Source organism: Rhinolophus ferrumequinum, chromosome 17 (assembly GCF_004115265.2).
Source record: "Rhinolophus ferrumequinum isolate MPI-CBG mRhiFer1 chromosome 17, mRhiFer1_v1.p, whole genome shotgun sequence".
Lineage (NCBI taxonomy): Eukaryota > Metazoa > Chordata > Mammalia > Chiroptera > Rhinolophidae > Rhinolophus > Rhinolophus ferrumequinum.
In genome coordinates, this window is record NC_046300.1 from 31,090,912 (window position 1) to 31,104,360 (window position 13,449).

Consider the following 13,449-nt stretch of genomic DNA (forward strand, 5'->3'; position numbering starts at 1 on the left):
GGGCGTCTTGCAGGTTCCTTTTGTAGGGGGACTCTGCATCGGCTTGCGACTGAGAGCGAGAGTGTGTTGAACTTTTAGGTGGGAGATGTCGGAGAGTAACTCAGCAGAGCGCAGCGACGGAACAGACGGGCAGGTATCCGGTGCTACCGTCGTCGCCCAGGCCCTGAAAACGCAAGTACGATTGACCTGCCTGGAGCGGTGAGGCTCCTACGGAAGCCTTCGGGGGCCAAGCTGTTGTCTTGGAGACGAGGAGAGCGGTGGGAGTGGGGTGGGGGAAGGAGGTTCGCTGGAGATTCTCCTTTCAGCTCCCGGGACCGGAAGATGTGGCGGGGGCCCGGGCGTTTATTTCCCTGTCCTTGGTCCCCAGAATGTGGAGTACATGTTTGGCATCGTTGGCATCCCCGTGACCGAAATCGCTGTTGCCGCCCAGCAGCTGGGCATCAGATACGTCGGGATGAGGAATGAGCAAGCGGTAAGCCTGGACGCTGGGAGTCGAATGCAGTGTTGTTTATCGTTAATAGTAATGGCAAATACCCATTGCAGACAATCAGTGCTTACCACTCACTATTCGAATCCTTTACACATATTAATCACAACAGTCCCAGGAGGCAGGAACTATTTGTTTAATCCTAGCGAACACATGAGAAAAGGGAGACACAGAGAGGTTAAGGAATTTCCCTGAGATGACAACTGTTTCAGAGTCAGGATTTGAGCCCAGGTGTTCTGGGTCTAGAGTTCATGCTCTTAACACTACACAGTGCTGTGCTCTGCCAAGTGGAGAGTGTCAGAATTGGGACAGTTTCCAGGTGTGAATCTGGGTTCCTGGCCTTCACTCTCATAACTACCTGTTATGTGTTTATTATTGGGTATTCTTTGTCTAGTCTGACTTCCCTGTTAGGCCCCTCGTGACACATCTGTATCCCCTAGGTGGTTCCTGCACTTAATAGGTACCCAGGGAGTACCTGGGAAACGAATGGGTGAAGGCCAACTCTCATGTTATACAGTATGTGGCCCTGCAAGGTGACGGATATCAGAGATGATAAAGCCATGATCGGAATTCGGGTGTCCTGAATCCCAGTGCAATGCTCATTCCATCACATCATGCCGCCACCTTTCTTAGAGGCTTATTTGGAAGCATGAGAAAAGAAGATAGGATATTTTGTCAACCCAGTCTCAGTTCTTCCTGTCAACCCAGCTTCACCTTTCTCTCAGCAATGCTGGCTTAAAGATCAAGAATCCACTTCTGCAGTGTCATATACTATCAGTCCATCTAAAGCTAACCTTCCCTCTTTCCACTCCCCCTGTTGCCCTCTAACTCAGCCTCTTGCCACCTCTTGCCTTGACCTCCGTAAGTGGTGCCCTTCCTCTGCCATCAGATGTGAGCTCCTGGAGGGCAGGAATTGTGGTTCATTTGTTTTGTCTCCACAATGCCTGGCTTGGTTAGGGTTAGCATGATGTAGATAGATGCTTACTACATTTTCTTTAATTGAATGACATCCCTTATCTATGAGTTGAGAATTTCTTTTTATCAGTCTTTAAAAGGTCTGAGGTTTGTATTGCTTCCACCTTCTACTTTTCTTAGTTGGAACAACATTCTATTCTTCCATGAAGCTAATGACCTATTAATGGGACTTACGTTTTACTCTTTCTCCTAGTGGTGGGAAGTCTGGTTTCTTCTTCATACAGCGCATATTTATTGAGTACCTACTATATACCAAGTACTGTGTTACATAACCTGTGGGACATATATGCAGGAATGAGTTTAGCTTTGATCTTCAAGTTGACCACCGTCTGGGAAGATGAGGGCAAGACACACCAAAAGTATCTAGTATAATAACTCAAAGTGGATATATGTGTAAGGGACAGTATACATAAAAGGTGACTGGTTCTCTGAGTAGGACAGAGAACATTACCTATAGAGGCAGTGTTTGTTCATGCTGTTCCATCAAGATAGTTTGCAGGCATGGTGGCCTGTAAGACTGGATATGTAGGCAGAGGGGAGGTTGTAGAGAGTCTACAGCTGGAAAAGGAGTGTGGAATTTTTTCAATAGGCATTGAGTGAAGCTGTAAAGTGTTTTATAAATAGGTGGGCAACATATTAGATTTGTAATTTAGAAAGATGATTTTTGTGGTAGTATAGAGTATGGATCAGAAGGGCGGCTTGAAATTTTCAGTCCTCATAGGCTTAGTTATTTTATTTTAATATAATATAAGACCGGGTTTCATATAACATAATATAAGACCGGGTCTTATATTAATTTTTGCTCCAAAAGACGCATTAGAGCTGATGTTCCGGCTAGGTCTCATTTTCAGGGAAACAGGGTAGGAGTGCTGTGAATGATGTTTATTTTATAGCTGAAGCAGCCAAGGTCCAGAGTAACTTGCCACAATTACACAGTGGAAATTAGGGGAACTGGGATTGGAATCCAAACAGTTTGGTTCCAGAGTTTGTTCTTTTAAGTACTACAAACATCATTCCGCCTGTGAGTGGAGGTCATTGGTAGAGAAATAGATTTTTTTTTTATGATCATAAAACCAGTTCCTTTTCAACTTTTGACATCTATTACCAGAGGAATATAATTTTTGTTGTATATTGTTTTTTATTTTGTATTCTGTGGCAGCATTTCTTACCGTTTTAATGAGTGGGCAGTGTTCCTCAGTGTGCAAATAAGTATTCTTATTGCAGCAGATATTTTATTTTACGCATTGCATTTCTTAGGAGTCGTCTTACTATTGTTCTGTGTGAATTTGGCCTTTTGTGCAAAAGAGAAAAGGGCCAATAGAGAATAGCAACACAGAAAAAGTACATAGCCTTTGTGCAACTTCTTAGTTGGGCATATGGCAGTGGTGCCGGTTAAGATTCTGATTCATAAAACTTTACTTTCAAATTTTTACACTTACGTCCTTAATATGGATTTATTTAAGTTCAGTTTTTGGCTTTGAATGGATGTTAGAAAGTGCCCAATTTATAATTATTTCTAAAAAATGAGAAGAAATAATACTAGAATAAATGATGTTCTAAACTAAGAAGGATTTGTTTGAGAGGGCAGTTAGCATTTTTCCAGGTTATTTTTATTTAATTTAGCACTTCTCCTCTTCCTGTTATGAGCTGAAGTAACAATTTAAAACTAAAAACTAACCATATGCAAACCATAAAAGAAATCTCAACAGATCGCCAGGGATTGAAAACATACAGTGTATGTAACCTAACCATATGGAAATAAACGAATCCAGTAACAAAGATAACTAGAAAACCCCAAATGCTTGGAAATTAAATACATACTTTGTAAATATTTGAAAAGATTAATATATCAATAAACTTCAAGGTAGACTGATCAAAAATAAAAGATATAAATTACCTATGTCATGAATCAAAAAGGATTCATCTCTATGAACCCTAATTAACCAATGGATTGAAGAAGACATCAAAATGGAAAATAGAAAATATTTGAATTAATGATAATGAAAAGATGAGATATCAAACTTGTAAACTGTAGCTAAAGCAGTTCTTAGAGGAAATAGTTTCAAATGAATCTATTAATTAGTAAAGAAGATCAAAAACCAATGCTCTTAGTTTACATTTTAAAAAGCTAGAAAAAGAAAACTAAATTAAACCCAAAATGAAAAGAGTGAAATAATACAAGAGCCAAAATCAATGAAAGAAAACAAATGAACAATAGAGAAAAAACAACAAAGCCAAAAATTGGTTCTTTGAAAAGATTAATAAATTTGATAAATCCCTACCAAGACCGATGAAGAATAAAAAAGGAAAAAACACAAATTACCAATATTAGGAATAAAAAAAGAGGACATTCCTACCGTGTTTCTCCAAAAATAAGACCTTGTATTTTACTATAATGTAAGACTGGGTCTTATATAATATAATGTATTATATAACATATAAGACCGGGTCTTATATTAATTTTTGCTCCAAAAGACACATTAGAGTTGAATGGCTAGGTTTTATTTTCGGTGAAACAGGGTATTGATCCTGAAGATATTTAAGCAATTGTAAGAGGATGTTATGAGTAAACTAGATGACATGGACAAATTCCTGGGAAAAACTGAAAAATAGATTAGATACCTAAACCATTATTTGAAATTTATAGGTATAGAACATTACTTGTTAAAATGGAAGGTGTTCGAGTTCTTTCTTTACAATGAAGTTCTAGTCTCTTAACAGTAAATTACTATACATGTACTTACTGTGAGGATCCCACTATGCTTATGACCCAGTGTTTTTCTTTGTAGGCTTGTTATGCTGCTTCTGCGGTTGGATATCTGACAGGCAGGTAAACTTAAGTCTGTTTTATTTCAATTTCTATTAAAGCCTGTCTTAAACAAAGGTTCTTAAGAAATTACTTTATAAATGTAAAATGGCAAACTGAATTATATGAAGATAGCTTTTCCTTGAGAGCTTTAAGCTTAGAAGTCATCTAGGGTAAAGCATTCAAGTCAATTAAAAAAATTTGGACAGAGCACTACATTTCAGGATTACTTTCTATCAAATATCAATTGACACTATATTTACTTGTTAAAAAAAATTTAAGAACACTTCTTTTTTCCATACAAAAATGTAGGAAGCAGTCAAAACGTTGTTTCTGTATGCAGTCAACTTGCTTTAGCCCAAATATAGTATGAGCAAAATATGAAGAGGTTAGTGAAATACAATGTGAAGATGATAACGTACCTTATTTCTTGCAGGAACACTGATATCTTTCTTTTGTTTTTGTTTTTTTCTTTAATGCAAAAATATTTTAATAATTGCTTAACCAAGAAGGTTATCATGTTTCACCCTAAAGTGATAGGAATCAAGGATTGCATTTGACCAGCTTTTAATATAATAAAATAAATTCTGTTTTACTTTTAGGCCAGGAGTATGCCTTGTTGTTTCTGGCCCAGGTCTCGTTCACGCCTTGGGTGGTATGGCAAATGCAAACATGAACTGTTGGTAATTAGATTGTTATTATTGAAAACATTTTCTTAAAAATGTCAATGTATTGTTTTACCTAGTGGAGCAACCATTGATGTGGGGTGGGGGAATTATGCGCTTGAGAGAATGGCTTAGTAAAAAATTAAATTAAGAAGAGTATTAGGAAAAAAATTGAAAACTATCAGCAATTCCATTACTTGGAGATAAATCCTGTTGACATTTTGGAATATATAGATATAATCTGTATATACATATTGGAATTTGTGTATAGTTCTCTTAAAGTGAAGAATTATTTTTTAAAGATCCCAGCTCAGTATGCGAGAATGAATTTTAATTCTTCATCTTTTCTTGCACAATTAGCAAGAAAATTGAAATTCTTATATTTGTTGTTTGCTTTCTAAGCTGCTTAGTACCTGCTCTTTGACCTTGCCCATAAACCCCATCTCTGGTACTTTATTAATAAGATCACGTTAAAGAGGGTTATGTTTTAATCAATTCATAGAATATTTAATTTTCCTAGTGGGAAGAACATTTTTGTCTTTCTTGCCATGTGGTTCTTACAGTTCCTTCTTCCCTTTCTTCTTTTCTAGTCTTTCTCTTATTTACTTTTGGGTCTGATATTTTTGGACTAAGTTTAGCTTTGCTATATCTTTTTTTTTTTTCCTCCTTAAAGGATAAGAATGTCATTGCTGAGGAATTTCTCTCATTCTGCCGATTTCAAATAGACTCACTTAGGAAAGTGTGAAAAACGTTTTCTCTTCGTAATCTCAATAATAATGGGAAGGGCATAAAAAATCATTTTACTTCACCACAGCTAGAGGTTTAACATTAGCATCCAAAAGGGCAGAGGAGAGAGGGGCATGGAGGAAAAACATTTATTATAAAATTCCTGGAACTGAGGAAGGGTTCTCTCATAACAGGTTATTTCCTAAATCTTTTTACATCTACATTTTTTAAGGGGAAATGTTCTTTTCATTCTCTTTTTTTTTTTAACGTTCATTGAGTGTTTATTATTCATTGGGTACTCGGCTGAATATTTTAAAAGTTGATCTCATTTGCAATTCTCTTTTAAAAACATGAATGTTTCAGGCCCTTGATTGTGATTGGTGGTTCCTCTGAAAGAAGTCAGGAGACAATGGGAGCCTTCCAGGAGTTTCCTCAGGTACGGAACTCTTAAGATTTTTCCTGTAGAGTTTAGTAGCATGATCATACACCATTAAGATTTGTGGAGAATATTATATATCAACTGTTTTAAATACATGCATACATACATACAAAATGATTTATGAAGAATAAAAACTCCTGTCTGCAAAATAAACAAAATTAAATAGATGTACCTGCGGTAATTTTTTTTTTTTTAACCTGAGGTAATTTAATTTTCCTCAACTACAAGACTATTTTAGTGTGGATATTAAGAAAGCTTCATCTCTGCTTAGGAGTGATCTTCCAAGAAATACACCTTTTTGTCAGGCTTACTCTAAAAGTAAGTTTTTCAAATCACAAAAATGCAGGAATAAAAATGGTTTTAGACTATATGTCTCAGACTTTGGGGAAGTGAAAGACTGTGAAGAAAATCCTACTCAAAATGACTACCAGTTGACTCTGGACAAGTTCATTTTTATTTTAGATGGCTGCAGGAAAGTATTGAAAAATTTTTAAAAACTTGAAAGAATTTGTCAACAAATGCTACAGTTTTAAGAATAGTTGTGAAAAGCAAACAGGTGACAATGAATAACACTTAAAATATGAATATATTTGAGCATTTATAGCATCTAGTTATGAGCAAAGTTAAAAACCATTAGGCAAAGTTTATTGGTAAATCATGAATCGTGAGAACTTCAAAATATAAACAGAATTTTGTATATGATTAAACTAATATAAAATACTACATCTTGATATAGGTTAATAAAAAAGTTATATTTTATACTCTTGAAAGGGAGTTGAAATTTTACTTAGTTAATGGTAGAGACCGTTATTTAAAAGATGCTGATATATGTGTTTGAAAAATAAGTAGAGCGCATAAGTTATTTAAAAGGAAATTTAAAATTGCTACAAAACTATAGATGAGAAAAGAAATCAGAATAATGTCCATTACAAATATTTTTTCCTAAAAAGGAAAATAATAGAAGTTTATTAAGTGAAATTAAAAATTTGAAGGGAGAAATCACTGATTTGATTTAAAAATCCAAATACCTGTTTCTTATGGAAATACTTAAAACTAAATGACATCACTATGAACAGGTTGAAAGGTAGGGAGTAATCTAAATTCTGCTTGTGGGACTGAGACTACCAACTGTTTCATAGATTTCTAACATGCCTGTGGGACTCAGACTACCATTTGTTCCATTGACTTCATATCCAAACGTATCAAGAGAAACAGTTTCTATATAATGCTTCAAAGTACATTGAATAGTGAAAACTTAACACTACTGAGTTCACATGACCCAAACAGCATACCAACAAAATATAAAACAGGAAAACTGGCAGAAATGTAAGAATAGATTATTATTGTAACAAGATATAACAGATGAAGTTGTATATTTCTGGCTGTGGAATTTCTGGGTCCAACGATATACTCATTTTAATTTTTAGAAGACATTGTCAACTTCTCTTCCCATTTATATTCTCACCAGCAGTTTATGAGAGTGCCTGTTTTCCTGTGTTGTAGTTGCTGGGTATTAATCTAAGCTTTTTTTCATTTTTGCCAATCTGAGAAATGAAAATGGTGTCTTATTTCAGTTTGCTTCCTGAATCATGCTGAAGTAGAAATTTGATTGTGCTTTGTACAGGCTTTTAAGAAACAGCCCAAGTAATGCATTTTCTCCATCTTGCCTCTGAACATGATAGAAAGTAATGACTTAACATTTGGTCTTCTTTCAGAAGAGTAATATGATCTATGAGCTGAATTTTAAGTGATTTTCTTATTGCATATAGGTTGAAGCTTGTAGATTATATAGCAAATTCTCTGCCCGGCCAAGCAGCATAGAAGCTATCCCCACTGTTATTGAAAAGGTACAGTGTTTAATTACAAGCCCTCTAAGCCGACTGATTTTTCTGTTGCTCATATCTGTGTTATTTTTATTCTCAATTGATTGAGTAACAATTTGGAATGTGTTCAGGCAGTTAAAGATTATATCGTTAAAGAGCTGTTTACATTTTAATGTTCACTGCCATTATATTTAATTACAGAAACAAGTTTTTTTGGAAAAAAAGTTTCTCCAGTACTTTAGTTAAAATGTTTTTTAATTATGGAAAAGTAAAAAGAAATATGAAACACTGGGTGCCCTTTCTCTTATGCTTTTTCAAAAGATTTTTGAAAATCAGTACTAATGCATATAATACTATCTTTCAGTTGATTAAACAGCATATTATAATTTTAGTTAACCAACATTTTAAATATGAAGTTACATTTGAGCCGTTTGAAAACCATATGTTATAGAAATCATTTGACATGTTACAAAGACTTGGCTAGCAGAATCTAGTACATAATTTCTAAGACTAAAGTGTACTAGAACATGAATTTTAAAGCTCGAAATGAGTATTTTCTTTCTTATTTCTCTCCTTTTAAAAAAAAATGTTTTAAAATACAGTTGACCCTTGAAAAACGCGGGCTTGAACTGCACAGGCTCACTTACATGTGGATTTTTTTCTCTATGTACGGTACTGGAAACATATTATCTCTTCCTTAATGATTTTCTCCATAACATTTTGTTTTGTCTAGCTTACTTTATTGTAAGAATACAGTATACAGTACATACAATGTACAAAATGTGTGTAGATCCACTGTTTATGTTATTGGGAAGGTTAACAGTAGGCAAGTTTTGGGAAAGTCAAAAGCGATCCGCAGGTTTTTGACTGTGTAGGGGGTTGGCACACCTAAACCTGCATTGTTCCAGGGTCAACTGTGTATAAAATCAACAGAGGGTATTTCCGTTTTAATTAAATGTGTTTATTTCTCCATCTAAGGATGTCTAAAAAAATTAAAACAGTGTTCACTTTACAATTTTAAGTTATTTTTGAGTGGAATACGATAATAAGGATTGAGATTTTTGAAACATTTGCTTCTCTATTTGTAATAAACTTAGGCAGTAAGAAGCAGTATTTATGGTCGTCCAGGTGCTTGCTATGTTGACATACCTGCAGATTTTGTGAACCTCCAGGTGAATGTGAATTCTGTAAAGTGAGTACTAGTTATACTAGAGTTCCTTCTTAATTGTGTTATTATAATGCTTACCTTTTAAAAAGAAGTTACCTAGCAGTTTATAAGTTAATCTTCATTTGTCGTAACTTTTGATAGTTTGGTAATTAAACTGAATCCTAGCCAAAGGCTAAAATGGTATTATTTAGTAATTATTTTGGGATTTACTTACTAAATCAAATACTTGGAACTACATGAACTCCTCATTTGAAATTACTCTTCCAGGACCCATAAATAAACATCCTCATTAATGTAGTGTGGTTATTTAGTCTTAGTGTAAACCAAGAGATAAGATGACTATTGAAAAATTATTAGAACTCAGCATAAAAACTTTTCGTCTGTCTCTGGGGTTTAAAAATATTCCACCACCAGATGTTACTATGATTTGCCAAGTTCCCTTATTTCTTAAATAAACACTGAGTGAACAATAAGTGCAAGGAACATTTCTCACTGGTATCTAAGTCACTCCTGATAAAGATGGGTACTTAGGTTAATGTGTCAACCCTGAATACCACTTAGTACCTTCCTGCTGTTGTGGGCCAAATGGTCCTCTAGTAACCACAGAAAGAAAGTGGGCATTTCTGTACACTCAGTATACCGAGGAGTGGTTTCTACGAATATTTGAGAGAGTCAGACCAAAAGGACGTCTATTCTGCATGATACCTGAACATGATACCCAAAATAATATTGTTAGGCACGGGGAGGCAGGGATGAGCCTCAGATAAGTTAACCCTGTAAGCCTTCTTTAAAATTGTTATAAAGATTTGAATGGCCTCTTTTTGTATTATATGCCCAAGTTTTGTACAGTATCATATCTATTAATTAGAATAAATGGACTTCAAATACTGAGAAATTGGTGTCCAGAAATACTAAATTATGACAATTTTAATATTTCTTTTACTAATGCATATTGTGGTACTAAAATATTGACTTACCCAGTGAGTGGAAATATAGTGAGGTATTTAAAAGCATGGACTTTGGAGACAGATGACCTAGTTAAGTCCAGTCTTTGCCACATGCCATCTAAGGACACTGGGCAAGTTATTTTCTGAAACTTTTTTTCTCATTGGTGAAAGGGAGCTAATGGTAATACCTAACCTCATTGTTGAAAGTTAAATAAGAATAAATGGCACATAGTAGGTGTCAAATACCAGCTTTTAGTATGTTTTTTACTATTACTACAACAACTGCTACTACCATGCAAAGTCATTAACTCACATTTCCTGTCACTGAATTACTCATTTGACTGGCTATTAGGTGACACTAGGGAATAACTGTTCATTTACTAGATGTGATAAGTGATAAGGATATTATGGTTATGTAGGAGAAAGTCTGTCTTCTAGGGCTGCGTGGGGAAGTTTCTAAATTTGATGCTAATGATTTATTTTAAAATGATTCCAGAAAAAAAATTTGTATGCATGTTTGTGTGTGTGTATGTGTGAAGCAAATGTAAAATGACATTAATTGTTGAATTTGTATGGTGAATATATGGAGTTTATTGTACTGTTTTTTCCTACATTTTTAGATATTTGATATTTTCACAATAAAAAATTTGAAAGTTGGTCTCTTTTAATAAATCAACGCCTTTATTTCCAGATACACAGAGTGCTGCATGCCACCTCCTGTTAGTATGGCAGAAACCTCTGCTGTGTACAAGGCAGCGTCTGTTCTTAGGAATGCCAAACAGCCCCTTCTTATCATCGGGAAAGGTAGCATTGACTGGAACTCCAGATCTTCTAGGCTTTTGAAAGAATGCTGGTTCTGTTTAGAAATTGTCTTTATTATTAACATCTGTTCTAATGTTTGAAATTGGAATAAGAGTTTTCTTCACCCATTTAGCATTATTTATTAGTTTTAAAATCATAGAATTATTTTTGAAAGCCTAGAGATCTTGTCCTTTTAAGGGAATATCATTGGTTGCATTTCTTTGGTCTTTGAGTAAAATACATTTTTTTCCTATTATAAAAATAATATGTGATTATTATAAAAAATTTGGGAAAACCCAGAAGATTAGAAAGAAGAAATCCCTTCAACCAAAGACAACTATTAGGTTGGTGCAAAAGTGATTGGGGTTTTTGCAGTTATTTTCAACCTTTTAAACCGCAATTACTTTTGCACCAATCTAATATTTTTAACATATAGTACTTTTCTATTTCTTTTTTGCATGTATATTTTAATATATATTGTGATCATACGTAGAAAGTTTTATATTCTACTTAATTCCTTTAACATTTCATTTTAAGGCTTTTGGTGCATATTGTCAAATTGCTTTCTCCCAAGATATTGTACCAATTTATACTCTTATCAGCAGTTTATTATAGTATCCGCTATATGTTTTAGAACTGAGAGGGCTATGAATCACTTATGACCATGTTAGTCAATTATCAACTTAGGAACTGATTACATAGAAACTAAAAATTGTTTCGATGAAAACGGTGGATAACAGAAAATAATTGAAGTCAGAGCTGAGCTGAATGTAGCTACATGATGTGTTAGCTCTCTCTGAGCTTCCAAACAACTGCTTTGAGTCTCAGAAACCTCACTTGTAAAAAAGAGATATTAACTACCTCAACAGTATTGTTACAATTAAATAACAAAATGCAAAGCACTCAGTGGGTGCTGGTTTTCATTTTTCCTTTAACCAATATTTGATGAGAGCTTATGATAAGGCAGGGAGTATAGAAAACATTTGCGAGGTATACAGAGAAATAATGTTCTCTACCTGTAGGAGATAGACCTGGTAACAAATAAGTGCAGTATGCTCTGCAGTGGTGTGTGCAGAGAGGTGAGGTGGATTCTCAAGGCCAGAACAACAACATACTCATGTAGTTGGTGTGGCAGGACTATCCAGAAGAGATGACACTGGCTACACCTTGAAAATCATGTATCATAGGTCACTGAGTGGACAGAGAGAACAAAGGCAGTCCAGGAAGACAGAACTGTGTGAGCAAAGATACAGAGGCAAGAAGGAGAATACAAAGAAACTTTCTGGATGAGCAAAAGGAACTACTTTTCATCGTACATGGACGAGAAAAGATTCTAAGGCAGTTTTATGAAGGGAGAATTATACTGAATCTGAACGTGCACTATACTGTTTACTGGGATTCAGTAGAGAAGTGTAAGTCCCAAATACTGAATAATATTCTACTAGCCCTGAGAAAAAAGTATAAAATTAAATGGCTAAAAGGAAATATAGTGGTCTGGATGACATTAGACATGAAGTCATCTCTATATTCAGACAGTGAGTTGTTTTCAGTGTCATTGAAATAGGGCAGATGGTTATTCTGCAGGCACACACTGTAAAAAAATGATCTCTGACCCGCTTGGGTTAGCCCTGTTGCAGTTCCAAAATCATAGAGCCTATTGGAGAGATCCATAGAGCTTTAGAATCTTTTGCCCATTGTTAGAATTTCCATGCCTAGATTAGAAGACTGCAGCCCAGGTTAGCTGGTGGTGGGGAGCAGTGTGTGAGGTTAGAGAGCTCCTTTCCCTCTCAGGATAGTGCAGTCCTTCCTGACCTGCCTGAGTGAGCAGTAATTCAGTAGGACCGGAAGCATGGAACAGGTAGCAAGAGGGGTGGGATGCAACTTTTGTTGGGGCATAGACATCCTTTAGAATAATTGAGAATATTATTGGAGAAGAAATTAGAACTATTGCTTTCTTAAACATTTTAAAATATCAAAATAAAAACCGTAGTCATTTGTTTTGAGTTGAAGCCCCACGTAAGCAGGAGAATATTTGAGAAGTTCTAAAAGCAGTGTTAGCAGGGTCAGCGTCTGGAGCTTAACTGACTTGTCCAACACATTTGCATTTCTTATAGGTGCTGCTTATGCCCACGCAGAGGAGGGGATCAGGAAATTGGTGGAGCGATGTCAATTGCCATTTTTGCCCACCCCCATGGGAAAGGGTGTAATTCCTGACAACCATCCAAACTGTGTAGCTGCTGCCAGATCCAGGTGTGTAGCATTCTAGATTTTAAATACAAAGGATTGGGAGATTTAAGGCTAATTTAAGTTATTTTGTGATTTTAATGACTCTAGGAGAAGTTCTGAAAGAATCATGTAATTTTAAGCACACCTGTTTCTTTTTAGACTTTTCAGCACTTTGAAGATGTTGTCCACTGTCCCCTGACTCTCACATGAGACATCTGCAGTCATTTGTATCATTGTTCCCCTAGATGTAATATGTTATTTTTCTATGGCTGCTTTCAAGATTTTACTTTATCTTTGATTTTCAACAGTTTGACTATGATGTGTCTGGACATGGTTTTCTTTTATTTCATCCTGCTTGGTGTTTTCTCATCTTCTAGAATTTGTAA

At 35.2% G+C, this 13,449-nt stretch overlaps 1 protein-coding gene across 2 annotated transcripts in view; it reads left to right on the forward strand.

Annotated features, from left to right (window-relative positions):
• The window catches only part of HACL1 (2-hydroxyacyl-CoA lyase 1), a 30,706-nt gene that overhangs the window by 292 nt on the left and 16,965 nt on the right, over nucleotides 1–13,449 (forward strand). Inside the window, exons 2-10 of one of the 2 annotated variants that reach the window (XM_033132973.1) lie at nucleotides 79–175; nucleotides 368–472; nucleotides 4,252–4,292; nucleotides 4,871–4,951; nucleotides 6,023–6,095; nucleotides 7,868–7,945; nucleotides 9,019–9,113; nucleotides 10,728–10,840; nucleotides 12,952–13,087. In XM_033132973.1, the coding sequence (XP_032988864.1) occupies nucleotides 86–175; nucleotides 368–472; nucleotides 4,252–4,292; nucleotides 4,871–4,951; nucleotides 6,023–6,095; nucleotides 7,868–7,945; nucleotides 9,019–9,113; nucleotides 10,728–10,840; nucleotides 12,952–13,087 (812 nt within the window). In that variant the 5' untranslated portion in view covers nucleotides 79–85. Of the gene's footprint in view, nucleotides 1–78; nucleotides 176–367; nucleotides 473–4,251; nucleotides 4,293–4,870; nucleotides 4,952–6,022; nucleotides 6,096–7,867; nucleotides 7,946–9,018; nucleotides 9,114–10,727; nucleotides 10,841–12,951; nucleotides 13,088–13,449 lie in introns of those variants that run through there. The other variant, XM_033132974.1, reaches the window with a different exon arrangement.